The sequence below is a fragment of the Leuresthes tenuis genome, unplaced genomic scaffold (genome assembly GCF_036924035.1).
Source record: "Leuresthes tenuis unplaced genomic scaffold, fLeuTen1.0.hap1 SCAF_4, whole genome shotgun sequence".
NCBI classification, from domain to species: Eukaryota; Metazoa; Chordata; class Actinopteri; order Atheriniformes; family Atherinopsidae; genus Leuresthes; species Leuresthes tenuis.
In genome coordinates this window covers 3,001,749-3,027,460 of record NW_027325358.1, presented here as the reverse complement: position 1 = coordinate 3,027,460, position 25,712 = coordinate 3,001,749, and the positions used below count along the sequence as shown (strand labels likewise).

The following is a 25,712-nucleotide window of genomic DNA, read 5'->3' as shown; positions in this document are numbered from 1 at the left end:
TATGTCATCATCTCACATTTTGGCAGCATTGCAGCTCCACAACAACAATGTTTTTACAATATTATGAGCTTTATGATAATGTAAAGGCTAATAAATCACTGCTGCTATGTAAATAAACCCGTGACCTAAAATTAAGCCCCATGAGTCAAGAGTGTGTGGGCAAATCCCTGCTTAAAGCAGACACACTTCACAGTGCATAGCAACAGCTTCATCTTTAGGTTGCACTGTGGGTCACACTGCCACTGGTCACACTTTCATTTCTGTTTTTTTTGGGTTTGAACACTAAATGCAAGGCGGACGAGAAACGGCATGATTAACTGTGACCCACATTTCAGTGTGACGACTGCTTTTTATGAAACAAAACAGAAGAAGTCAAAAAGGAAACTTAAAGAAGACTTTTTTTAATGTTTCAGTATTTTGTGAAGAACTGGACTGAATGAAAGAGGCAATCAGGACCATAAGATCATGAGAAAGTAAGTTCCTGTGAGTATATGTGAACTATCCGAATATATCACAAGTATTTGAACTTGTTCCCTCAACCATCCAGCACAACAACAGTCAGTTAAAGCAAACTTACTGTACTGACTCTCCTTGACAGGGAAATGGCTGATGGAGGTCCCCGACTCGTCCTCCTCCAGACGCACAGAGAGTACCTTCCTTTGCAGAGCAGCTGACTTCCTGACCAGGAACACCTGCTCCACAAGACAAAAAAGTCATGAAGCACAATATCCTCTCAGAAAATCCCCAGAGAGACACATCTGCATCAGAGGACCCCTCACCCCTGGCGGCTGTTTGAGCAGAATGCGAGCGGCCTCCTCCTCACTGATCGCCAACAGCAGCCACACCGTGTGTGTCTGAGTCAACCTGTCCAACACGCTCATCCTCCTCCGCAAAGAGTCGTACCCAGAGTCCCTTTCACCCCCCAACCCGCCACAGGGTGGAGCCTCCAGGTAAACACCTCTCTCCAGCCTGACAAGCAGAAAAGGACAGCAAGATTAAAGCAACTTCGCCCCCTGCTGGTGAAAATTACAAGCACAGCTGAAGGAGATCACAGTGAAAATAATATCAGCAATGCAGAACAATCTGATTTCAGAGACTCTGTTATCTGAAAAACATGTTAAAACCAATACTGAAACAGCCACACTGCTGATTTACCAAACATTTAGAAACAAAAAGGCATCAGATTTTATCCTAAACTTGCTCAAACCCTGTTAATCCAAATAAGACTTTCACTGGAAAAGGCTTCAGGTGCAAGAATCAAAGACTATCAGGGTTATAAATATAAATGTTGTGGCCTTAACAACTATCGTCCATCCTTCTTCTAAACAGTGTCCAAAATGTTAGAACCACAGCTCATCGCACAACTGCGGACCCCCCAGGAGGATGATAGTGTTCCTCAGCCACAGCAGTCAGGTTTAGATCTGCTCTTAACACGGTGACGGCTGCAGATAGTGTCGATGATAACTTTATCTACTCCCCTGATAAAGACGACACTGCAGAGTACTCTTATATCTACCGTATTATAAGTGTTTTACACTGTGTCATGTTCTTCCTCTACGAGACAGAAAAGTAAATCAATGCTTCCATTGACTTGTTTGAAGTAAACAGAGGCTACATTCCTTGTGGTTGTAATTAATTAGAAGAAGTAGCTGTACAAACAAAGCCGAAAAAGTAGAGAAATCTCCTTAAAGAATAACTTTAATCTCTGCTAATGCCTGAGATATTATGTGATATCTGAAAAGAAACTTTTACTGCCTCAGATTAGAGTCACTTTAATCATTTTAATATTAAAGTCAGATGCGATTCACAAAGTTATTTCCATTCCTTCTAAGTTGCTACAAGTTCCAACTTCAGATCTCATCTAAGTGAGTTCAAACTGTTGGATAAACCCAAATGGTCGATAATGGCGTTCCACAAGGTTCAATATTAGAGCCACAATACAGATCCTCCTTAATAAAACCTATTCATCAACCACTGAAGTGTTGATGTGATAATATTCAAACCACACATACTTTCCTTAAACGAATAAAGACGCTAACTACCCACCAGGGATGATGAGGGGCAGCTGACCCAGATAAAGACAGTATGGTGGCTAACTTTTGGAACAGGTAAAATATTCCTGTTTCCACTCCGTGTGTCACAGTTCCAGTGAGGAAAGGTGTATGCAGACTACAATACATTCAGTGGCATTAAAGAACAATTCCCACTCAGATTATCCCACCTGCAGCACGGTAACAGATAGCCTGCAGCCTGGTGCCACGTAAGCCAGGTGATTGTTGACTCCTGGTGACCAATCAGGATCAGTCTTTATAATTCATGTTCTCAGACTGATGTTTTCCAGGAATGCGAGATCATTAACTTCATATTTTTTCAATGTGCCTCAACAACAAACTCAGACTCAGACTGAACGTGTTGCTCAAAATTTAAACCCTCAAACTGGATTTTTAGATCAAAACAGACCAACAAATGTTACACAATCAGCACAAACTGGATTATTTTGCCATTAAATGACTTAATGCTGCCTTTCTGAAGTGCATTTAGATTAATATTAAAATTGTGTTCTAAGCTGTATGAAACTGCTCACATCATCACTGATCAGATCTGACATCTTAAGACATTCAGCATCCTAAGTTGGGGTCAGAGTTCGTCGCCTTGATGGCTGATTCCAGAAGAGACGAGCCTTGAAAGTTCCTGCTGACTCTGACCTGAGACAGATGTGTTTCACCTGCTTTTCAACCTCCAACTACAGTGAGCAGCGGCATCATTAACAATCATTCCTTTAAGATTCACGATCAAAAATATGAGCTGTGTTTAAAATTGTCATTGAGACTTTGAATGAGAATTATGATTCCAATTATGTGGTTATTTCTCATGTAAAACACATCTGAATCCAAATGAGACTTTTTATTTTAAATTTACATATCTGTAAGTATGAGGAAAACAGTCTCACCCTGGTAACTCCATGGGCTCCTTGTCTACAGCTGGAGAAGTCTGGACCATCTCCTTCTTCAGCTCCCCGAGCTCCAAGGCAAACGTGTCAATCAGCTGGAAAAAGACACAACAAGAAGCTTTGACTGATGAAGGAGTCCGAGACAGAGAAGAGGAGGGGGAACAGCAGTAAACGAAACCGACAGCATTGCTCAAACACGAATTACAAAACAAGACGGCGAGCTTGGAGCACGGGGGGAAATGGACTGGACAAATGTGGAACAAAGGGCAGGGAAGTGTCACTTTTTTTTTTTGTTAGTCACTTTTTTCCTGTTTGTGGACCTCATTTCCTGGAGACAGGAAACATGGCGACAGCGGTGTCAAAGACATGACTCACGTTCAGAAGGAAGACTTACAGAGACAGAAATATAAACACTGGAGTCAAATCTGGGCTTATCTCATGGCATGTTGTTCCATCTTCAGGCTGACAGAGATAAGGCTCGTTTGATTGGCCAAACATAAACAGTCACTGAGGGGAAACCGCAGCAGAGCCAATCAAAGTGCGCCACAACTAATGATCCTCTGCCTCTTCTCACCAGACGAAGAAGATCATTCAGCTTTAATGTCAGTTCACAACCTGCCACCTGAACACATTTTATCTGTTTGAAATCTGTCTGCCTCCCACTGACAAGCAACCGAACACCGTCAGGCGCCACTTCCTGTGTGAAAAGAGCGATACTTTAAATTAACCTTTGAAAACACCATTATTATCAGACGAGTTCCGCTTTATTTCAACCCTGGAGCAAATAAAATGGACAAATAACAGTGATCCTGACATCTACTTGGACTTTTATTTAATGGCAGAGAGTATGAGATACATCCATCCATTTTCTATCGCTCCCCCAGCATCGGGCCGCAGGGAAGAGCTCCTCCACAGCCCCCCCCATCCCCGGCAAACCTCCTCCTACTTCTCCAGAGGGACACCAAGGCGTTTCCAAGCCAGCCAGGAGATACAATCTCACCAGTGAGTGCCGAATCTGCCCCGAGGTCCCGTCCCGATGGAACATCGCCTCCCTGAGAGGCGTTCGGAAAACATCCTGAATCAAAACACCGAAAGAGATTCTACTCCTCCCCCGATGACTTCCTTTGTTTGTTGGTATAAATCCATCGGTGGCCAACACATTCCAAAAGTTGGGACGATAAATCTTTTCCCACTTTGTAATGTTTCCTTCTGCCAACTCTTAAAGACGTTCTGACTCTGAGGAAACCAAGTGAGATGAAGAGTTTCAGCTGTTATTTTGTCCCATTCTTCCTCCAAACACGTCTTAAGGTGTGCAGCAGTATGGGGGGGCGGACTCAGAGACTCAGCCTGTCATGGAGGCTGCTTTAGTATCAAATTATGACAGTTGAAATAACAATATATATATAAATAAATAAATAAAGGCACAGTGGGCCTTTTACACTCTCCGGCCACTTCATCAGGTGCAGCTGCTAATAAAAGGTTGGACCCCCTTTTTCCTTCAGAACTGCCTTAATTCTTCGTGTCAAACCTTCAACAAGGTGTTGGAAACATTCCTCAGAGGTTTGGGTCCATGTTGACATGACAACATCACGCAGCTGCTGCAGATGTGTCGGCTGCACATCTATGATGCCAATCTCCCGTTCCACCACATCCCAAAGCTGCTCTGTTGGACTGAGATCTGGTGACTGGAGGCCGCTGGAGTTCAGGGAACTCATTGTGATGTTAAATAAACCAGTTTGAGGTGATATGAGCTTTGGGACATGGTGAATTATCCTGCTGGAAGCAGCCATCAGAGGATGGGACACTGTGCTCATAAAGGGATGGAGACGGTCAGCAGCAATACTCAGGAAGGCTGCGGCATTTAAACGATGCTCAGCTGGTACTGAGGGGCCCAAAGTGAGCCAAGAGCATATCCCCCCCCCCCCCCCCACCATTACACCAGCAGCCTGAACCGTTGATAGGAGGCAGGATGGATCCATGCTTTCATGCTGTTTTCGCCACATTCTGACCCGACCAGCTGAATGCTGCAGCTGAAATGGAGACCAGGCAACGTTCTTCCAGTCTTCTGTTGTCCAGTTCTGGTGAGCCTGTGTGAATTGTAGCCTCAGTTTCCTGCCGTCAGCTGACAGGAGCGGCCCCCGGTGTGGTCTTCTGCTGCTGCAGCCCATCTTCTTCAGGGTTCCACGTGTTGTGCCTTCAGAGATGGTTTTTCTGCATTCCTTGGATGGAACGAGTGTTTATTTGAGTTCCTGTTGCCTTCCTGTCATCTGGAACCAGTCGGCCCATTCTCCTCTGATCTCTCACATCAACAGGGCATTTTCACTGGATATTTTCTCTTTTTCGAACCGTTCTCTGTAAACCCAGAGATGGTTGTGGGTGAAAATCCCAGCAGATCAGCTGTTTCTGACACACTCAGACCAGCCCGTCCGGCACCAACAGCCATGCCACGTTCAAAGACGCTTAAATCCCCGTTCTTCCCCATTCTGATGCTCCGTTTTAACTTCAGCAGGTCGTCTTGACCACCTCCACATGCCTAAATGCACTGAGTTGCTGCCTGCATGCGATTGGCTGAGTAGCGGTTTGTGTTAACAGGTAATTGAACAGGTGTTCCTGATAAAGTGGCGTCATTACGTCATTACTGGCACTTAACTGACCTCATCCTAACTTTTTTTCATTTGGAATATGTTGAAAGACTAAAATGCAAATAGAGAGATGTTTATTAAGAACTGGGATTAAGTAGATGTGATAAAACATGAAATGTCTCAGGTTCACTGTCTGCAGAGCGGTAAGTCTCAGTAAATATAAGACCTCGGTGTATTTTGGACAGTCTGGGTACCTCTGTACTACTCATGCAGAGTATCAGAGCACACAGGCAAGACTAAATCCTGAATCTGAACTGAGTTCAGCTTCCTGACCAAAGAACTAATCAAAAGCACAGCTGAGCACTCAGTTGCATAAATCTGGCAACGGATTTGTTTTCCTATTGTCTTGGTTTTTCCTGACTTTTTTTCTCATCCACTTGTTCAAGCACTCCCTAAAATCTAAGCAGCTGGTGAAATCTTTTCAGTAATGATCTGAGTCACACAGGGTAAACAAAAGGCCTGGCCACATAGCGGGATAACTCGGTAAAGTATGTCAGAATCAGACCCAACATTCAATTCCACATTTTAACCACTAGGAGGAGTCCTCTCCCAAACATTCCTCTGAAAACTGGGCTCCAGGCCAGACCACAGTCACCACAGGGCCCTGTAATTTCCCCCCCCTTGCAGGACTAAGTGGAGCCAGCTCTTTTAAAGCCACAAACTCCCTGAGCTTTGTATCAGGTAAAAACGCTGTTACACAACATGAGTTAGCTCCATCGCCACTGCAGCGATGAACTCTGTGGAATTCAGGCCGGTGATGCTCAGCTGAACCAGGAGAAGACAGGGAAAGCTAGCAGAGTCTCCACAAATGACCAGAAGTGAGGAAACAAGTGTAATTTCTCTCTCAACATTAAACCAGATGCTAGTGAGGGGTTAAACAGCAACTCAACTCTTACTGCAGTTACTCCCAGGGAGGAAAATATTTTGAATATCCGTATTCTTATTTTCCAACCCTCTCACGAAACAATGATGGTTACATGCTGTTGACAGATTAAACAGCTCCAGACAACAGTGTTTATGGTGCTCTTGTAGGATAGAGGATCTTGTTTGGCTTTAAAGAGAAGAGATCCTTTTCTTCATCGTGTTTCTGTGCTGTTTATAACCCTAAAGCCAAGACTCTTGTCTTATGGTCAATCTGACTGACCTATTGTCAGAATTTTACTGTTTTTACATAATAACCCACCAAATATCGATTAGGTGTCCCTTTTCCTACCAAAACAGCCCGGGTCAGTCACAGATTGCACTCCTTTTGGAGCTCTGAGAGTATTCTGTGGAAGTGAAGCAGCTGATATGAAACAGCTCACTGGGAATAGGGAATTCAGTTTTCATGAAGGGGTGTTCATGGTCAGCAACAATGCTGTAAAAGTCAGTGTTTTCCCAATCCTGGTCCTCAAGGCACCCCACCCAGGATGTTTTCCATGTTTCCCTGCTCCAGCACACCTGATTCAAATGAATGGGCCGTGCTCAGCCTTCTGCAGAGCTTAAAGCAGAACTCTGGTATTTTTAGACCTTATTTCTGGCATGAAATACGTTCATCTCCTCACCGAGAACAGTTTGGTGAAAGTCGGCGTCCTTCGGAAGATATTTAGATAACTGGAGATCCATATAACGGAGTGAACGGGGCTTAGAGGATGCAGCCTCTAAATAAGGCATTATCTGTCTTTATTTCACCAATACTTTAAGAAGAATGAATGAATGAACGTGTGCTATAGCTCTGTTAGCTCATAGCTGCTGTTATGTGGCTACTTGCAGCTATAGGAGAGCTAAAGGAGGGATTTCTACACAGGCACTCTACTGGGACCACTTCATCCACACGCCCCCCTGCAGCACAGTTTATTCACTCCGTGCTCTGTGACAGTCGGCTAACTTCACACAGAGTTTGCTGCTGATAGTTTTGTGCAACATGGCAGGATATTTATCAGATTTTGACGACGACTTTGAGTAAGATGGACGTTCTTACCGGAGTGAATGAGCTGTGCTGCAGCCATGCGTGTGGATGAAGTCGTCCCAGTAGAGTGCCTGTGTAGAAATCCCTCCGTCTAAGCCCCGTTCACTCCGTTATATGGATCTCGAGGAATCTAAATATCTTCTGAAGGACGCCGACTTTCACCAAACTGTTCTCGGTGAGTAGATGAACGTATTTCATGCCAGAAATAAGGTTTAAAAATACCGGAGTTCCCCTTTAAAGACCTGACCCAAGATCGTTCATGTGTGGAGAACATTTCCAAAAGCATCCATCTGTTCATGCTGGCTCAGCATCTTTTCCAGCTAACGATAAACTCAGACATCCTCATGATGTAAAAGAGATTCATTAGACCAGGCTACATTCTTTTATTGCTCCGTGGTCCAGTTCTGATGTTTATGTGTCCAATGAGGCTGCTTCCAGCAGGAGAAACAGGTCAGCATGGGCACCCTGATTCCTCTGCAGCCCCATGAGCAACAAACTGATGCATTGTGTGTTCCGACATCTTTCCATCAGTACCAGCTTTTACTTTTTCAGCAATTTGAGCTGCAGTTGCTCTTCAACCGGAAACTGGCCAGCCTCCACTCTCCATGTGGCCACACAGTGGCCCAGTTACCTTTTTTTCCAAGAACAACCTCTTGTAGGTTCTGACTACTGCAGATCAGAACATAGTTATTATAGGCCAAGTCATTTGGTGTATTATAACAGCGCTTTTCTGTACTTTTACACTACGTATTCTGAGGAAATGACGCCCCGCCTTGTACTTTTACCCTAACCCTATTTCATGGTATGTACAGTCATTTTAATGGTATGTTGTAGGAGACCCTCCACCATAATGTACCCCAACACTAACGGCGTAAATATGACACGCTAGAAGCTTAAAATGCGTAGAAATGACAAACAGATGGTGCTGAAAGTGGCGTGCTATTCTGTCATGTAATAACTCCTGTTTTTCACTTCACGTAAGTGGTCATAATGTTATGGCTGACTGTTTAAGCCCCAAAACTATTCCTTTAAAGCCCATCTGTATGAGTATCTACCTCTAAGCAGGTACCACTCCATTATTAGAGGCAGTTTATTTTGGCTGTAAGGCCTCAGAAGATATTTACTCAACCATTGAAGGAAGTAGAAACATCGTTCTTACCTCTTGTCAGGAGGTTGGCACTGAATTATGAGAAAAGAAATGAAGAAACACAGCCAGTGGAGAAGACATGGAACATTCCTGAGCTGCAGAGTGAAGGTCAGCGAGTAGGAGAGTTTTAAACGACTGGATCTGCGCCAAGAGAGTTGTGGAGCAGCCGGTGACTTTCGTAGGAAAATGATTGAAATCCAGGAAAGCACTTAACAACAAAAGTTTGTGTTTCACTGACTTTTATGGAGCATAATTCATCTGGGTTTGTTTCCACTCTTTATCCATTTAATGCACTCGTCATTACAGGGGATGCAGAGAGAGACAGAGCTGCAGATCTCATGCACAAACACACAGGAGCTCCTTTAAGAGTGTGTGGAGGTAAGTGATTCTGTGCATGGACTGCTGTTAAAGCCATGGATGGAGTCAGTGGGAAACTATGCGTTTGGTTTTGACACACAGACACATACAGAGGCTGCTTTCACAGGGTTGGTGAGGATGGAAAGCGCTGCAAAGGACGTTAAAAGTGCTAATTTGTTTCTCTCTTCTAAAGGAGGTTGATATAGCTTAAAAGGCTTAGTTGTAATTAATTTCTCTGTGTGAGACAAAAACTTAGCAAGCTGTAAAGATCTGGTGACAAATGCAAACTTCAGTTTTTTGTGCACAGCTGAAAGCTAATGCTAACAACCTCACTTTTCACTCCTCTAATATCGATCAAAATATATTCAATGCTCCAAAATCGTGGCGACAGAATGTGTCACATTAGACAAAAAAGCAGCAGCAGTGCGATAAGCTGATTTTCCACTTTATTCAGAAGTTACTCCAAATCATCCCCACAGCACAGAAAGTTCTGCGTTAAGGACTTCAAAAAGTTTCAGAAGAAATTTCTGAACATCAAATACATTGAATGAGCCAGAAGGAGTGAATGAAGAGATGAGTTAAGCTCATGTTAGTGAACACAGCCCAAAAAACCCAACATCTGACTTTTGAGTGTTAAAATACTTTAATTTCATCAGATTTTTATCGACTCTGGCTCTGATCAACATTTATAGAAACACAACACGTTGGTGCCTTCGGGGCTAAAAGAGTGCACACAGATCACTTTTTCTTTACAAAGACACATTTTCACCGGCAATAACGTCTCGTACGGAGGCTCCGTAACCAACAGCAACAACATGTGGACAAAAAGAGACCAGATTGATCCATTTTATCATCTGCAAGACAGCTGGAAGCTCACTTAGTCCTGCATTCTGGGGCTAACATCCACAGCCCAGTTAAAAACCATGAGCCTGTATCACCATCTCAGAGAGTTGTGATGATGAGAAACTGTGCTCCGACTGAGTCCTTCCATCCTTTCTGTTGTTGTAGCTTATGGGCTCGTCCTTTGAGAGGTAGAGGCATTTAGCATAGTTAGCACCTGGAGCTAAACTACGCAGCTGGTTAAATGTAATCTTTAAAATCTTGAACAGCTTCAAAACACTGAACAAAGTCAAATAAAAGTAAGAGAACTGAAGTGAATATAATGTTAGAAATCCAAAAGGGAAATTATAGAGCTGCAGTGTTAGTTATAAATCTGTTAAAACATATGTAAGAAATGCTTTTCCTCATTTCTGCAGCAGATACAGCCATCTGCTGTCCTCTGTGGCAGAAACTATGATGCATGGATGAACTGAATTGAACCGTGGCTGCTTGTGAACTCATTCACACTCAAAGTATAAATTTTACGATGGGCCAAGTTTAACAGGTTGAGCGTGGGTGGGGAAAGGAAACGTGCATGTGGTAATAAAACCAACATTACAAGAGTTGTGCTTGTTTTTTCTAAACGGATCTAAAAGAGCTAAGGATCACCATCACCAATAGGGATGTGCTCGACTAATCGATCATGGCGAAGCGTGGCTGTGTTTCACTGAACTGGACAAAGAGGTCGAATGCACATCATGCAGGATGAAGCCAGCTGGTGCTTAGGGGCCACTAAAATGAGTTTTATTGGAGCTAAACGATCGTGTGACAGCGGACGATGGGACCAAAAACCTGCTTTGGTGGTTAATGTTTGTGTGATGATGACGTCACAACTAATAGACTTTATTTGGCTTGATTTGTCCACATCAGAAATCACTTAATGGGTATCCATCTCTGCAGTGACCACTTTACAAAAGGCAGTTTTAAACTCTTTTACCTCCTCAGCCTTCATCTTTCCGTCTTCTTAGGAGAAGCGTTGACTTTGTGTCCAGTATTCAAACTTCTAAAAACATTAAAGGTTCAGTCTTTTCATGAGGATTTACAGCGAATAACGAGTATTATTTTTGATGATCTGCTGGACACTTTAAATGACAAAGTAAAACACTGAACAGCCAGTGTCGGCTTAGAGGTCAGTTTCAGAGCAGAACTCATGGATTTCTGCTCAACTTCAACAGAGGGTTGGAGTCTCCAATGAACCCAGTGCAGCTGCGGCTCGGTCCAGGACTTTGACACACAGTAGAATCGACACAGTTTTAAGCTTTTGGCTGGTGAGGCATGAAAACAGATGAAACAGATGTAGTGCAGTTTGTTAAACCTCCAGAAATAGATCAAATGTTTTAGTGAAAGAATGACGATAACATCTGTTGCTGCACGAAAGAAAAGGAGCTGGAAAGAGTTGTTTTTGTTGTGGACAGCGATGCGTGACTGGTGGAAAAGACCTGAGGAAGCAGAGGGAAGATGCCTGATGAAAGGGAGTAAACAAAGAGAAGGGGTGGGGGGATGACTCCTGTGGGTATTTTAGAGGCTGCCAGCAAGTGCAGATGGGCATCATTCATTTCCAGCTCTGCTTTGATATGCAGCACAAAGTGAAGGAAATCTGTCAGAACATCCTCATTTTAACAGCCCATCGCTCAATACTGCCATGCTGGGAAATAAAGCAAAAATCAAAGAGCAAGAGAGCAAAAATCTGAATGTGCAAAAGTGCTGTCTTCAGGAGATTTAGCTGCTGAGTGTCTGACCTGAAGAACAATTCCAGGTGAAGCTCTGAGAGAAGAGCGTCACCCTCGGATTCAGCCGGGTGCTGCTTCCCGTCACACAGGAAACATTTCAGAAGGCAGCAGAGCGTCGAGTCTGCCTGAGATCAGACTCTGGTTAAGGACCCAGACGCTGGGCACAGGTGTGTAAAAGTCCAGAGGTGAGGGTGATTAAAAGGTGAGCTGCGTTGGAAAAAATGTCTAAAACGCCAAAAAGACTTAAACAGATAATGTCTGTGACATTTCATCTTTAACCCTGATACTATGCAGCTGAAACACAACTGAGGAACCAGACTTTCCTGTAATATCACTTTGTGCTACTCGATGGAACGTGAGTCACCGTGGCGTCATGTCGACCTCAGCTGGCGGCAGCAAACGGACAAACAGCTAACAGAGAGACGTGCGACGTCAGTGAAAAGCAGAGGAATTACAACAATACCAGAAGATCCCTGGAAGCGAACATCATTTTAACACCATCCATCCCACAAGGAAACCACAAACAGCAGCAAAGATGTGAAATAATGAGTAAATATCAGGCACACAGTGGATAGGGCGCTGATCCACCTCTGTTTGGCATCTGCTTCTTCCCAGGAAAGCAAACAGTTTGAGTGGAGGAAAGAAACCTCCTCCAGCCTTGTATCCGGCCACAGCTCACCTTAAAGAAGCTGCCGCTCCTGATGGTGAGGCCACAGGGGCGGGTCCCAGGCGGCTCGCTGTATGCCTTGTAGCCCCCCTCTGCACAGGAGTCGGTCATCCTTATGTCTGGGAGGGCATCTGTCGGAGCTCTATGGGTGAAAAACATGCTCTGGTTCAGACACTTTAGCTGTGGTGCAGCCAGAGGAAATGCTTGCTCTGGCCACAGTCTGAGTGATAGAGGTGCCGGCCTGCTGGAATGCTTTCATTGGGACTCAGACTCTCCTTTCATTATCCTCGCTGCACTTCACCTCTTCTTCCACCTTCTTAACTCTCCTGAACTCAGATAACCGTCTCAATCGTTCATATTTGGCCCGAGCCGCGGTCTGCTCAGTATCCATCTCTGTTTTTCTTCATATTTTCACTCTCTTCATTCCTATATTCTGTTCTCATGTCTGCATAATTAACTTTCCATCTCCTTTATTCCAGCACAGCTGCCTTCCTTCCCCACCCAAACATTTAAAACTTTTACAATCCTGAACCTGTGATATTTAACCAGTATGACTTGTTTTTCTGTGCAAACTCCCACTGTCTTCCCTTTCTTTTTGTTTCTCTAGTTTGTTTCTCTTTCATTATCTTTATCTTTCCGTCCAACGCTCTGCTCTCCCCTCTCTCGGATTCCTCTTCCTCTCAGCCAGCCTGAAACTATTAGGCCAGTCCTTCCCTTCCTGGCTCTGGATCACAGTCCTCCCAAGCCGGGGAGTTGCTCCATTTGTCCACACGAGCACTTTCATCTCAGAAAAAGAGGAAGCCATCACACCCCCACCCCATCACTATTGCATTCTGGGGGGGGAGAAAAGAGCATTGATAAATATGGCACAAAGTTCACGGGGTCAGGTCAGGATGATGCACTTTGCAGTAGGAACAATGCCTGCTGGGCCATTTAAACCTAAGCCAGGCATCTTGTTACTGTGGTTATAATTTTCCGAATTAAAAAGAGCAAAAAATCCACATCTGCACAGGGAGAAATATTCCAGTAGTTAAAGGCAATGCTTTTAAAATGTTTAGGTCATTGTTTTGGTTTTGTGCCACATTGTCACAGTCCTGAGGAACAGCGACCTCCACGGCCTCAAAATGAAGGAAATACACAGTCTAACAACTCAAAAAGTGAGTGGATCCCCCATAGATCCCCTAAATGAAGCAGAGGTGCTCACACTTTCTGATGATCAAGTGCAAACTTAACCTCTTAATCCTCTTAAAGCAGCAAGGATGGACTCTGCTTTCCACACACTGCTTCTGCATTTCGTCTTTGTTCAGAAATAATGACGCAGTATAAAATATGTCGTTGTAAATCTGAGGCTCAGTTTAAAGCCTGGAGACCAAAGGATTGTTTCATTATGCCCTGGTGATATATTTGGACCTTATATTTGAAAGAGGGTGGACTTTCTGTTTCACATGTAACAGTTAAGCGAACTGTAACCAGAAGTTACAGTTACATTTCCTCTTTACTTCAGGCCTCCAACATAGTTTCTTCCCCCTCAATTTTCCATATTCTTGCAAAAATCAGAGCAATATGAAAGAAATATCTTAATATAAAGGATTAAGAAAGTAGCTTTTGTTTACAGCCTGCAGCAACTGCAGTGAGGTCAAATGAATGCTGACCACACTGTGGATCTGAATATAGTCTGCAACCGTTTCCTGACTGTCTCAAACTAGAACTGACAGTCTGAGCTGTGAAGGTTTCAGTTCCACAAACTGAACAAGGTGTAGAAAAACAAAGAGAGACGAGAACATGAACTCTGAAAACCGCTCAGAGATGGTTCTCTGTCTGATACGGTCAGCCCTGCCAGTAACAGCCGATGAAATGAGGTGTAGAAAAACACAGAAACCTCTGGGCTTCAGATGAATCAGAGCTGGAGGAAACAACATAACCTCCTGCTGCAGCTTCTCTTCACAGCTGCAGTCAGCGAGAAGGACAGTGTCCTAAAACCCGATCAGAAACGGTGTCATCCTCAGTCAGTGCTCAGAAATGACTGCTTTTCATGCTCAAAACTGGACTTTTACTCTAATAAATCATCTCCTTTACAGTAAAGCTCTCTGTGGTATCTTAACATGAACCCTTGAAACTGTTAATTTCTCCTTAAATTGATTTATTTGGAGGTTCCCATGAAGTGAAAAATTCTCTCAGGCATCCATTGAACTGAAGGTTGATCAATTTCTACGATCAGTTATGGAGTTTTTTTGGTTAACAGAAATCAGCCTTTATATGTTACTGCTTTTTGTTTAACATCTTCACTCGATAGCTTATCACAAAGCAAGATATTTGTGATCATCTGCTAATATATAACCTGCCAACATCCTGCTGGCAGCCTCATCAATGGCCAAACCTTTTAAAAGCAGCGATTGAGCCCTTAATAAAATACATTTTCAAGCCTCACAGGGTGCCTGATTAATAAATGGAGTGGATTGGGATCATATGTTTGCCAACATGAACAGACAGCTATGAAAATACACAATGTTACTTAATGTCCTACATTAAGGGTTAGGGCTGAACTTCTGCTTCTCTGGATTCCTCTTTTAAGACCAGGAATGAATCGCCAGTTGGCAAGAAAGGTTTGTTTACATTTGTGCAATGTCAGCTGATAAGGATGACAAATGGTCAGGAAACTCCTGCAATACGCAGATAATCTGTTGGTTTCTCTTTTTGCTTCCTTAAAATAAATTGACTGTTGCGCCTCAGGCATATCAGGCTACAATTAGAAACATCTAATAAATGTGAACGGTGTTTAAAAGACGAGGACGAGCAAAAAAAGATCCACGGGAGTGAATTCATTCGTTCTCTAATTCTCTAATTCTAAATGTTTACTTAAAGACTCGAAGCGAATTGACTCGCTGAGATCTACAAGTCCCCGTCAAATCAAATGAGACGTTTGAATAAAAACCGTCTTGAGCTTCGTGTTTCCTTTACGCCAAAATCTGGCCTAAAGACAAAAACTAATTTTTTGGAGTTTGTCAGTTCCCAGAGAACTTGAACCTTTACACCAACTTTACAGCCAATGAAATGCTTGAAATGCTTTGAATGATCAGGCCACTGAAGCCGTCCAATCACAGCAGACCAAGATGTCTGCCAATGGGAGCCGTCTGTCCAACACTTTATGACTTAGGTAAGCAAAGTAGAGAAACTTTACACTGTCAGCGTGCAACTGCAGTTTTCAGCTGTTTCTTTTTTAAAAGATGCACAAAAAACCAGCACAGAGCAAGAAGTAAACATTAGTTTGCTCTACGGTCTAATCCCGGATACTCTGCTGACCTCAATTAGGGAAATTCTGCAGTTCAACGCCATTTACAGATGGATTCAAGTCAGACTTTTTGTGAGCTGAAACTGGCCAGTTTGGTCATACAGAGGATAACAACACAGATAGTATTAAACACGGCCACTATGATGTCATTCACTGGTTTGTGGGTTTGTATTTTGGAGTCTCGAGTTTAGTGTTTTGTCAGCAAAGTTCTGCAAGAAACCAAACAGCCTCAGAGCACATGGACGACTTTGGAAACCCCCCACATGTACTTGTTCCTCTTCTTGTTGCCTCACAATGACTAATGTCTCCGTTGAGCATCATCTACAGCTCAGAGGAAGGTGACAGACATATTTTCCTAAGAAATTGATAGGTGGGCACGACTTGTTTCTCCTTCTCTAAAACGATTCCTATAAAAACAGAAGCTACGGAGGCCGCCCCGTCCCAAAAAAGGCCCCGTCTGCTCCGATTGGTCAGCTCCACAGGCCTGATCAGACACCACCCCCCCATTCAACAACAGCTTGATGCAAAAATAGTTCACGCCCCCAAGTGCAGGATGAGTCACCAAAGACAAACACCTACAAAATGATTCGTCAGGTTAGATAAAAGTGTTTAAAACACAAGAAAAACTCTTTGGATATCTATATTAATCACTTGAGCAAGCGGCATCTTTTGAAAATAAACCCAACTGGTGTTCATTCGTCCTTCAGGACAACGTTAAGAGCTGCTTTGTAGTGAGTTGAGAGGTCCAGGGAGGAGGCCAGCGGGCTCCATGCTGCTGTCAGAGCAGCCGAGCTCAGGGAGGGGGCTGCAGGCAGCTGCATGGACCCACTGCAGATAAGAAATCCCACATGTGGGTCATGTTATTGCCCCGAAGCGAACCAGATGATGCCGTGGGTGTGTGCGTCCACAGGAAACAGCGAAAAAGCTACAGAGCACATTTAATCTGAGAGCCACACGCTTACAACGGGCCAAAGCTGTTAATCTAACAGGGGGGGCTGAATTTGTGCGTGTTTGTTGTTGCCGAGCAGAATTTGGGTCAGTGGTTCTTGCTGAGTTGAGCTGAATGTGTCGGTCCATGTTTTTTCGGTTAAGACGACTTCGAAAATCTTATCACTCTTTGCCTTTTTTCCCCTCAACGCAAGGACAGACTGTTTGGATTGTGTGAAATGTTTATGGGTCTTCTGTCAGTCAAACACCATCCCGACCCACACTCTGACCTCTAATCACAGCTTCCAAAGGCTCATAATAGAAAACTGCGAGCGCTTCATACGAGTCACACTACACTTATAATACAGAGCGCCTCTGGAATAAATCATGGTTAGAAACTACGTCAGGCACCAGCACCGCCCTGCCACAACTTTCCACACTGAAGGTCAGCTGGCAGAAACCTGGGCTGTTTTCTCTGGGCTGCTCCCCTTTAAATAAGCTCCAGAACCAAGTAGAGACATGAGAGGAAGAGAAGGTCTGGACTTTTTCAGCCTTATGTGAAAGAAAGGCATGTGGATGAAGAAGCAGGCAGCGGGGGATGGGACACTCAAAATGATGGGAAATGACAAGAAAGGTGCCTCACATTCCAACCAGAAAGCTTGATCAGTGACGTTTTGTGTCAATAAAAACCTCAACAAAGAAAGGATTCACAAAGATGCTCAAGACCTAAAAGGAAAGGTTTACAGCTTCCATGTATGGACAATAAATGTGAAACCATCTCCAGCAGCTGGCACAATTAGCTTCGATTAAGACTTGCTGTGACAACTCACAAGTTGGGATTTTATGAGCAGCGGAGCCTCTTTCCAGGGAGCTCATTGTGGGGTCGTTATCCTGGTTTGGAAAAGCTCGATTCTGTACGATTTCGGTCTGACTAAAAGGTTTAAATCCATTTTAAAAGTCCTCTTTCGGTCAGACTAAATGTTTAAATGCATTTTAAAAGTCCTCTTTTGGTCAGACTAAATGTTTAAATGCATTTTAAAAGTCCTCTTTTGGTCAGACTAAATGTTTAAATGCATTTTAAAAGTTCTCTTTTGGTCAGACTAAATGTTTAAATCCATTTTAAAAGTCCTCTTTCGGTCAGACTAAATGTTTAAATGCATTTTAAAAGTCCTCTTTTGGTCAGACTAAATGTTTAAATGCATTTTAAAAGTCCTCTTTTGGTCAGACTAAATCTTTAAATGCATTTTAAAAGTCCTCTTTTGGTCAGACTAAATCTTTAAATGCATTTTGAAAGTCCTCTTTTGGTCAGACTAAATGTTTAAATGCATTTTAAAAGTTCTCTTTTGGTCAGACTAAATGTTTAAATGCATTTTAAAAGTCCTCTTTCGGTCAGACTAAATGTTTAAATCCATTTTAAAAGTCCTCTTTTGGTCAGACTAAATGTTTAAATGCATTTTAAAAGTCCTCTTTTGGTCAGACTAAATGTTTAAATGCATTTTAAAAGTTCTCTTTTGGTCAGACTAAATGTTTAAATGCATTTTAAAAGTCCTCTTTTGGTCAGACTAAATGTTTAAATGCATTTTAAAAGTCCTCTTTTGGTCAGACTAAATGTTTAAATGCATTTTAAAAGTCCTCTTTTGGTCAGACTAAATGTTTAAATGCATTTTAAAAGTTCTCTTTTGGTCAGACTAAATGTTTAAATGCATTTTAAAAGTCCTCTTTTGGTCAGACTAAATGTTTAAATGCATTTTAAAAGTTCTCTTTTGGTCAGACTAAATGTTTAAATGCATTTTAAAAGTCCTCTTTTGGTCAGACTAAATGTTTAAATGCATTTTAAAAGTCCTCTTTTGGTCAGACTAAATGTTTAAATGCATTTTAAAAGTCCTCTTTTGGTCAGACTAACTCATTTTGAAAGAAAGGAAGTTGGAAAGAAAGATAGGTGGATACTTTATTCATCCCAAAGGACATTTTGGCATATTAATGAGGTCTGACAGTGCAGATGATGCACCAAACACTCGTTCAGCAAAGCTCCAGACCTCCCTGTTGCTGCCTCTGTAATAGAGCCATAAGACTTGGTTACACGCTGGATTGATGGTGGTACGATGGTTTTTCACCCCCAATAATACACAATTATATAATACACAGACACAGATGTAAACAATAAGATAATCATCAGTTGTAAAACCATACATTTCTGCAACCCAAGTGAGAAAAACAAAGTTGTTCCCTCATTAAAGCCAGCTTGTACACATCACTCGCTGCCTGGCATCAGACGGTTGAGCAATCTGCTCCATCTCCATGCTTATCTTGTACAACTTAAGATAAAATGTAGAAACGACTTTCTAAAACTTCTGACATATGTTATTCCTGGCGACCATCTCAAGTTGGAAAGAGGTTTTTTTTACGAAGCAGCTGGAAACAGCTGGAAAAAGAGCCCGTTTCTGATCATGTTAGGCCTGCATGGTGCATGAATATATATCAGTTTAATCTTATCACAGACTCACTGACAGCCAGCCAAATCAGAGGTGGGGGGGGGGTGCTCCAACCCAGGAGAGCAGCTTCTGGTGCTTTGGGCCAAACGAGATGAACGTTTTGTGAAGTTTGTGGCCTTAACCTGACAGGAAGGACATGTTGAGGGCAAACAGGGACCCACAGCTCCGCTTTACTTTGGTGATCTGCACCACCTGAGGTTGGATCCATCAATAACAACAAGTTCATACGAAGTGTGAAGCGGCTGCATGCTGCAAGCTCTCTACAACTGTTTCCTGCTTTGTTTCTGCTTTGTTTCGTCCTTCCCCATTCCTTGGAGCTTTTATTTTGCGTTTTGTTTCCTCCCCACCAGCCTGTCTCCTGGGTTTGGGTCACATGCTTTTGACACGAAGCCTTTTCACCGAAGCGGTTTTGCCTTTTCCGTGCAAAAAGACGCAGGTTTGTTAACCTTTGTGAACTCATACAGACCAGGCCCTGAAAGCTGAGCCGTTCTCACACACGAACAACAGATATTTTCAGCACAATGAGCGGAGAACTTGGTCACAGCGGAAATGTTTCTGCTGGGGATGCGCTCTCCTGGCTGGAGACGCATGGGATTGGCTGTCTGGAGGGTTTTTACTGGCTTAATAAAAGTGATGCCTGTATCTGTGCATTTATGTTTATGTTGTTTGTGCATTTATCAGACGCTTTTATCCAAAGCGACTCACAGGTAGGCAGACGGGGTAAGGGGGCATTGCCTAAGGACCCCTACTGGAGGTAATACCTTTCATGCAGGGGATTTGAACCCAGGTCACCCACATGAAAGGTGGCACTCTTACCACTACACTATCCAGTCATCATTTCCACGATTGGCGGGCAGCGAGCAAAAGCAAAGCGGCAGCAAATGCTCCGGAATATTTGCTGACACATTCATAGACTGTGAAAATCTCCGGAACATCAGTTTATTACAGAAGCCGGGTGGAAAATCTCCAAAAAGGTTGAAACCGAACGTCTCCTGAACATTCGAGCTCAGTGTGAAAAGCTGCAGAACACCAGAAAACATCCGAGCGCTGCGAGCACCCAAAAGCTGTTTCTGAAGCTGTCAGCAGCTTTTGATACGCTGAATCATCCATTTCTGCTGTAATGATTTCCACAGTGTTGGTATCAACGGTTACAGCTCCTGGATCAGGTCCCATCTCATGAGTGTAAGATGGATTTTCTTTCCCTGCATGCCGTGACAGACTCCCTGTATGTTGCCTTTGGGGTCTATTTTCAGGAAACATAATATTCTTTTCTCCCTTTTTATTGATGATATCCAGCTCCAATTACCCATGAAGTCAGACAACAGAAAGCTGCTGCAGCCTTGAACCTGAAGGAAGCTCAACTTCCTCTGAGTTACTGAAAATAAAACAGAAAGTCTGATCTGTTCTGCAACTCCGCTGGTTCTCTTCACCCTTTCTAGTTGCTCTGGGTGCGATTTTCAACAGCTTTTAGCTAAGCAAGACCTGGACAAGCTGTTAACACTTCTCTAATCTGTTTACTCAACTACTGCAGTGCGCTGGATGTTGGTTTAGATCCGTCTTCTCTGCAAGGTCACCAGGATATGCCAGAGGTCAAGCTGCTAAAGTACTTCTAACAATCCGCCTGTTCAGCCTCTGATGTAAAGCACTTAGACTGTAATCTTTCCACAGTATGACAATCGAACTTTGAATAAACAGTAACAGCCTTTGACTGCACATGTGTTAAGAACGCTGTGCATAACAGCGAGGCAGAACTATGCTGAGAACCTTACATCTTTAGCAAAGCAGCTGGTCTGAGGGCCTATTTTCTGTTTACTTCTGGTGCATTTCTGATAAACTTCACTATCTGTGCAAGTTTATGTTTCTGTTTCTGTATTTATCAGACGCTTTTATCCAAAGCGACTTACAAATGAAGATATAACAGCTTTATAAAAAGCTAACAATAAGCTACATAGAAGGAACCCAGGAGTCCGACTCTGTCAGAGGGGACAGAGTAGAGATAGGGTGCAGGCATAGAAGGAAGTGCAGAAAGATAAAGAGCAGAGATAGAGGGGGTAGGGAAGTACAAGGTAATAAGCACAAACTTAACCGGTTACTGTAGTTTGTAGTAATAATGTCACTGCTTTCCTGTCAGTGGTTGATTCAGGTATTAGACACCTCCGCAACTCCCCGGTTACCCAATCCTAACGCACCAAATCACCCACAGAGTCAGAATCCAGCCTCTGGGAGGCCCTGAAACTGACCTGAGAGCAGCCAGTGAAGAGTCATAGCTCCTCTTCACTATCTGTGCAAGCAGAAGTCACAAACCAAGCCTGATTTCTATCCCTCAAAGAGCCCGAAACACTAAGTTTACAAATGTATCCATTAGGTCAATTAAGAGGAATTTCTTTCAGTTGTTGATCACACCTCAAGACAAATTTAGACTATTAGCTTTAGAAAGCAGCCATCACACACAGTCTAACTGTTTCTGTTCCTGTGGCTGACTCACGGTGCGATTTCATGCCCGGCTGCAGGGCTACAGCTGCCATCGCTGTGGCTCCTGTGAAAGCATTCAGTGTTAACATCCCCCACAGGGACAGTTTATTCTCACGCCAGTAACTGGAGTGGCTGCTTCCCCGTCCAGACAAAATGACATCACTGCTTATAAACCTGTGATGTTTGCAGTTCTGCCCTGAAGCTGCAGAAAGAGGCAGCTTCAACACTGAAGCTTTCTGAGGCAGCTGCAGAGAAAACCAACATCAGCAACCCTCTATTCAAGGGCTAATCAGCTTCATAACCCAGATCAGACGAGCTGCAAGTTATTTTTCTTATTATTCAAATACCTTTCTGCTGATTCATTTCCCCATAACGGGATGTAATTGGAGCTCTTTGTGCCAAAACTCCTTGGTTTTGCTGTGAAGCTAATCTCTCCAACGGATTCCACAGAGGCTTAAATGAGCAAACTGGCTGCTTTATTACTCTAAAACACATCACCCGACTGCTCATTCAGAAGAAACGGGGAAGCAAGGGCTTCCCAGAACTGCAGAGGACGGCAGGAATTCAGGTGCAGACATGTTTCTGGATGAAAACACTTCAGGTGAAAGTAAGAATGAACAAGCTGCCACAGGACACTTTCAGGAGCTCCAAGAATTCGAAGCACAGACTGTAAAAATCATCTGTGAGTCATTTGGGAGAAGAGAAAATCATTAATTAAATACATTATTTCTAATCAAACACAAATCTGCAACATGGCACCTTCTCACAGGCTTATGCCGAGGGCATTTTCCTTTGAACCTGACAGTGCAGCCACTGTGAGACAGTTTCACTTCTGTGAATCACAGCCAGGACCGTTATGGGTGTAAAACAAAGAGGTTTGTAGGGTTGGCATTCAACAGAAAAAGAATTTTTCCATGAAATGGTACCGTACGGTCTGACCTGGCTCACTTTTTGGGGGGTTTTCTATTGTATATAGCACCATGTAAGTAATAATATCTGACACTTTCGTTGGAGACGCTCATTCATTATGTCACAAAAATAAAACTGCATTAGGGAACTAAAAGAGGTATTTTTTTGGAGTAGGGTTGTGTGAAGTACTTAGAAGTAATTTGCGTCTTTTCCTCAGCTGACAGCAGTCAGAGAGCTCCGAGTTGGGAGAATCAGAAACATTTTGGACAAAGGAGCTAAAGCTAAAATCTACCTACAAGAAGGCCTCAAAAACGTCAAAGCGGCTCAAACAAACGCTGTGTATACGTGGTTTTACACCGAGCCACGAACACAGGTGATGGGTGTTCTTCAACTACAGTCTGGTGCAATAACGGCAGGGTGTAGAACCATCTATTCATAGCATTTGCTTGAACTATGATGCTTTTGAGCTGTTTTAAATGGAAACATTTCTCTTCTGTGTCGGTCTTTTGCTGGAACTCACCCATGAGGGAGAGTTTTGGTTCTCCAAACTGAGGCCAGGAATAAACTTAGTTTTTAATCACTCCATTGGGGGCGTAATTGATCATTACCAGAGGTTTCCTGTAGGGGGCACACAAGATGACAGACGGGAAAGAAGACATTACCATCGGCACCATCCCCATTTTGTTCCTCTAAAAGTGTTCTCGGTGGACGGATATTTCCAAAACGGTACTCATCTCAATCCAGCTATTAACATAAGCCAATCTGTCGCTGTGTGCTGGCAAAGAAACGCAGTAGAGATGACTCTCTGAAGCTTGTCTTCCACCATTTTTATCGCTTCCGACCCTACAGAAGGTGAAAGGCCCCCCAGGTCATCTGAGGAAGAGCAAACGATGCTCGAAACAAACGAAGGATGCACAAAGAAGTCAGGATAAACACGCTTTTCCGTGGTCAAAAGCAAGTTTATTCCTGGTTTTTTTTGCAATATCCAAGAGTTTTTTGGTTTTTATATGTTTCACTGCCAAATAAATCCTCTCATTCATGAATATTAAGAACATCAGTTTGATATTAAAGAAAAAACATCCGTGGACAAATAGTTTGGTAATAATAATAAAGCTGCTGGATTATAATTCTGCTTCCTGTCCATCATCATCATCACACTAAGTTTATCATTAATAAACTCTGATATAGGGGCTGGACGGTCGACCCAAAATGTTTTTAAAGTTTCCAGCTCCAAATATTAAAAGAGCAATAAGTTCTATTAATGTTGAATCGCTGTCTGAAGAATTCATTACAAGGATTAATCTTTTAAAAATGAGTTGTTTTGGCTTTAGGAACCTGGTTCTATCTCTAGTCTCTTCAGAACAAACTTAGTTCCTTTTCAACGGTGAAGGAAGGAGCCAAGTGTGCCAAAGAGTCTCCACCGTCTATAAAAGCATCTGCTTCTGTGGTTCCATCAAATCATGGGACGATGTTTTCTGACTCCCCCAAAGCACCTCACACAGTCCCACTTACAGAAAATATTACACAGCTGTGCTTCTTTCTGTGTTTCAGGAGGTCAGGAAAACATCTCTGGTCACGACAAACATTTGTCAAAGTTTCTTTTGAGATTGTCAGCAGCCATCTTATCATCATTTACACTCTTTTATTTATTAAAAACACCGTTTTAATTCACTTTTCGCACACAGAGATAAAGGAGAGTCAACTGAGGGTCGAAAGAAACCAATACTTTCTGTATAGTCGCAAATAAAGATCTAAACTAAAGGCCCTTTTGGATCTCATGTGATTTAAAGCAGTGCGCATGTGCCGAATTCAACAAAAAGGTTTATGTTTATCTGGTCATGCTGGAGGTATTTGGAGAAAATAGCAGCACAGCTTTATGTGAACTTACCAAACATTTACAAAGAAATAATAAGGCGATGATAAAACGAGGCCGACTGGAAGTTCAGCAACGAAGGACGCGATCAGCCTGATGGAAAACACATTCCTGCGAGCCTCTGAGTAAACCTTCCTGACTCTCCTCTGCACAGCAAACACACTCCTCCGTCAGCTGAGTCTCAAACAATCGACAAACTAAAGCTGGGAACTGGAAGCTCCCCTCACCTGAAACCTGGTGCGTTCACGCGCTCTTCTTCTTCTGCGTTCTGCTCCATGAGGAAAACTCCGCGCTGCAGTTTGCTTTGGCGACACCGAGGAGCCTCAATCTGCCCCAAACCCAGCCGGCTGCAGAGGCTTGGAGCCGGACAAAGACGAACCGGGGGTCGGATCTGAGGACTGAGAGGTGTGAGAGACGCTGGGGGAGAAAGAAGGGGGAGGAGGAGGAGGAGGAGGAAGGGGGAGGTAATATGACGCCTCAATCTGATTGGCTGAAGACATGAATTAACAACTTGTTGACAAAGGTAAACACATTAGTTACAATGAGCCCCCATTGCCCCCCAGCTCCAAAAAGGCGTTTATTAAATCCACAGCCATGCACTGGAACTGGAATAATCTGCTCATTTATCTAATTTGAAGTTTGATAAATGATTAGTTTAATCAAACTCATCAGTTATTGTTGCAGTCCACGTGCGGCATTATCATATTAATTTAACCAGGAAACATCTCACTCAGCTCTGAGTCTTCCAAACACAGAGTAACAACAGCACCACAGACATTTAATCCATGAAAATAACAGGAAGTTAACAGATGGAAGTGCATCAGTAACCACAGAATCACAGAATCACAGCAGGTCATCAGTCGTCCTAAACTTCTGAAAGAATCTGCCTCTAAATCACTTTAAATTCATTCGGAGAGATCAGCTTCTTTCATTTTAACACAGTTTGCAGCTGATTCCATGCAGTTTCTGTAGGATATTAAAAGCCAGGTCTCAGTTCAGTCTGGGTTCAGGGAACAGACCACAGGAATAAATCCTGAGGGCAGACAATAGCTTTTTGAACTTGAAAAAAAGAAAGCGGTCCAAGAATATCCCTGTGAATAAGAGCATTCCAGTGATTGAGCCTCCAGGTGGACGAGACAAACCATCCAACAGGCCGCGAAGAGGAGGAGCTTTAAACCTCAGGGCTCCGTGGCAGACTGTGTCCAGGGCATGTAATCATTTCAGGAATGCATGTATGTAAAAACAGCATCATAACTCATCACAGGGATAAAAGTGGCCTGGAATAAAAGACACAGTGAAATAAAAACCGAGTTCCAGCTGAAGACTTTGAGCTATTTGCTTAAAAGAAGGAGTAAAAGATAAAGAAAAGTGAGTATTTACTCCCAGCTTTTCTGCTTTATTTAATTAAATTTAGTATTGGCCTTTGGTAA

The 25,712-nt window shown here is 43.1% G+C and overlaps 1 protein-coding gene across 2 annotated transcripts in view; it reads right to left on the bottom strand.

The window, feature by feature from the left end:
• Positions 1–24,706, bottom strand: part of LOC140305302 (ras and Rab interactor 2-like) — a 44,062-nt gene extending 19,356 nt beyond the window's left edge. For both annotated transcript variants that reach the window (XM_072384089.1, XM_072384090.1), the window contains exons 1-5: positions 24,510–24,706; positions 12,333–12,462; positions 2,951–3,045; positions 780–969; positions 578–692 (exon numbers count right to left, since the gene is read on the bottom strand). In XM_072384089.1, coding sequence (XP_072240190.1) covers positions 578–692; positions 780–969; positions 2,951–3,045; positions 12,333–12,462; positions 24,510–24,559 — 580 coding nt within the window. In that variant the 5' untranslated portion in view covers positions 24,560–24,706. The remainder of the gene's footprint in view (positions 1–577; positions 693–779; positions 970–2,950; positions 3,046–12,332; positions 12,463–24,509) is intronic.
• Between the last annotated feature and the right edge of the window lie 1,006 nt (positions 24,707–25,712).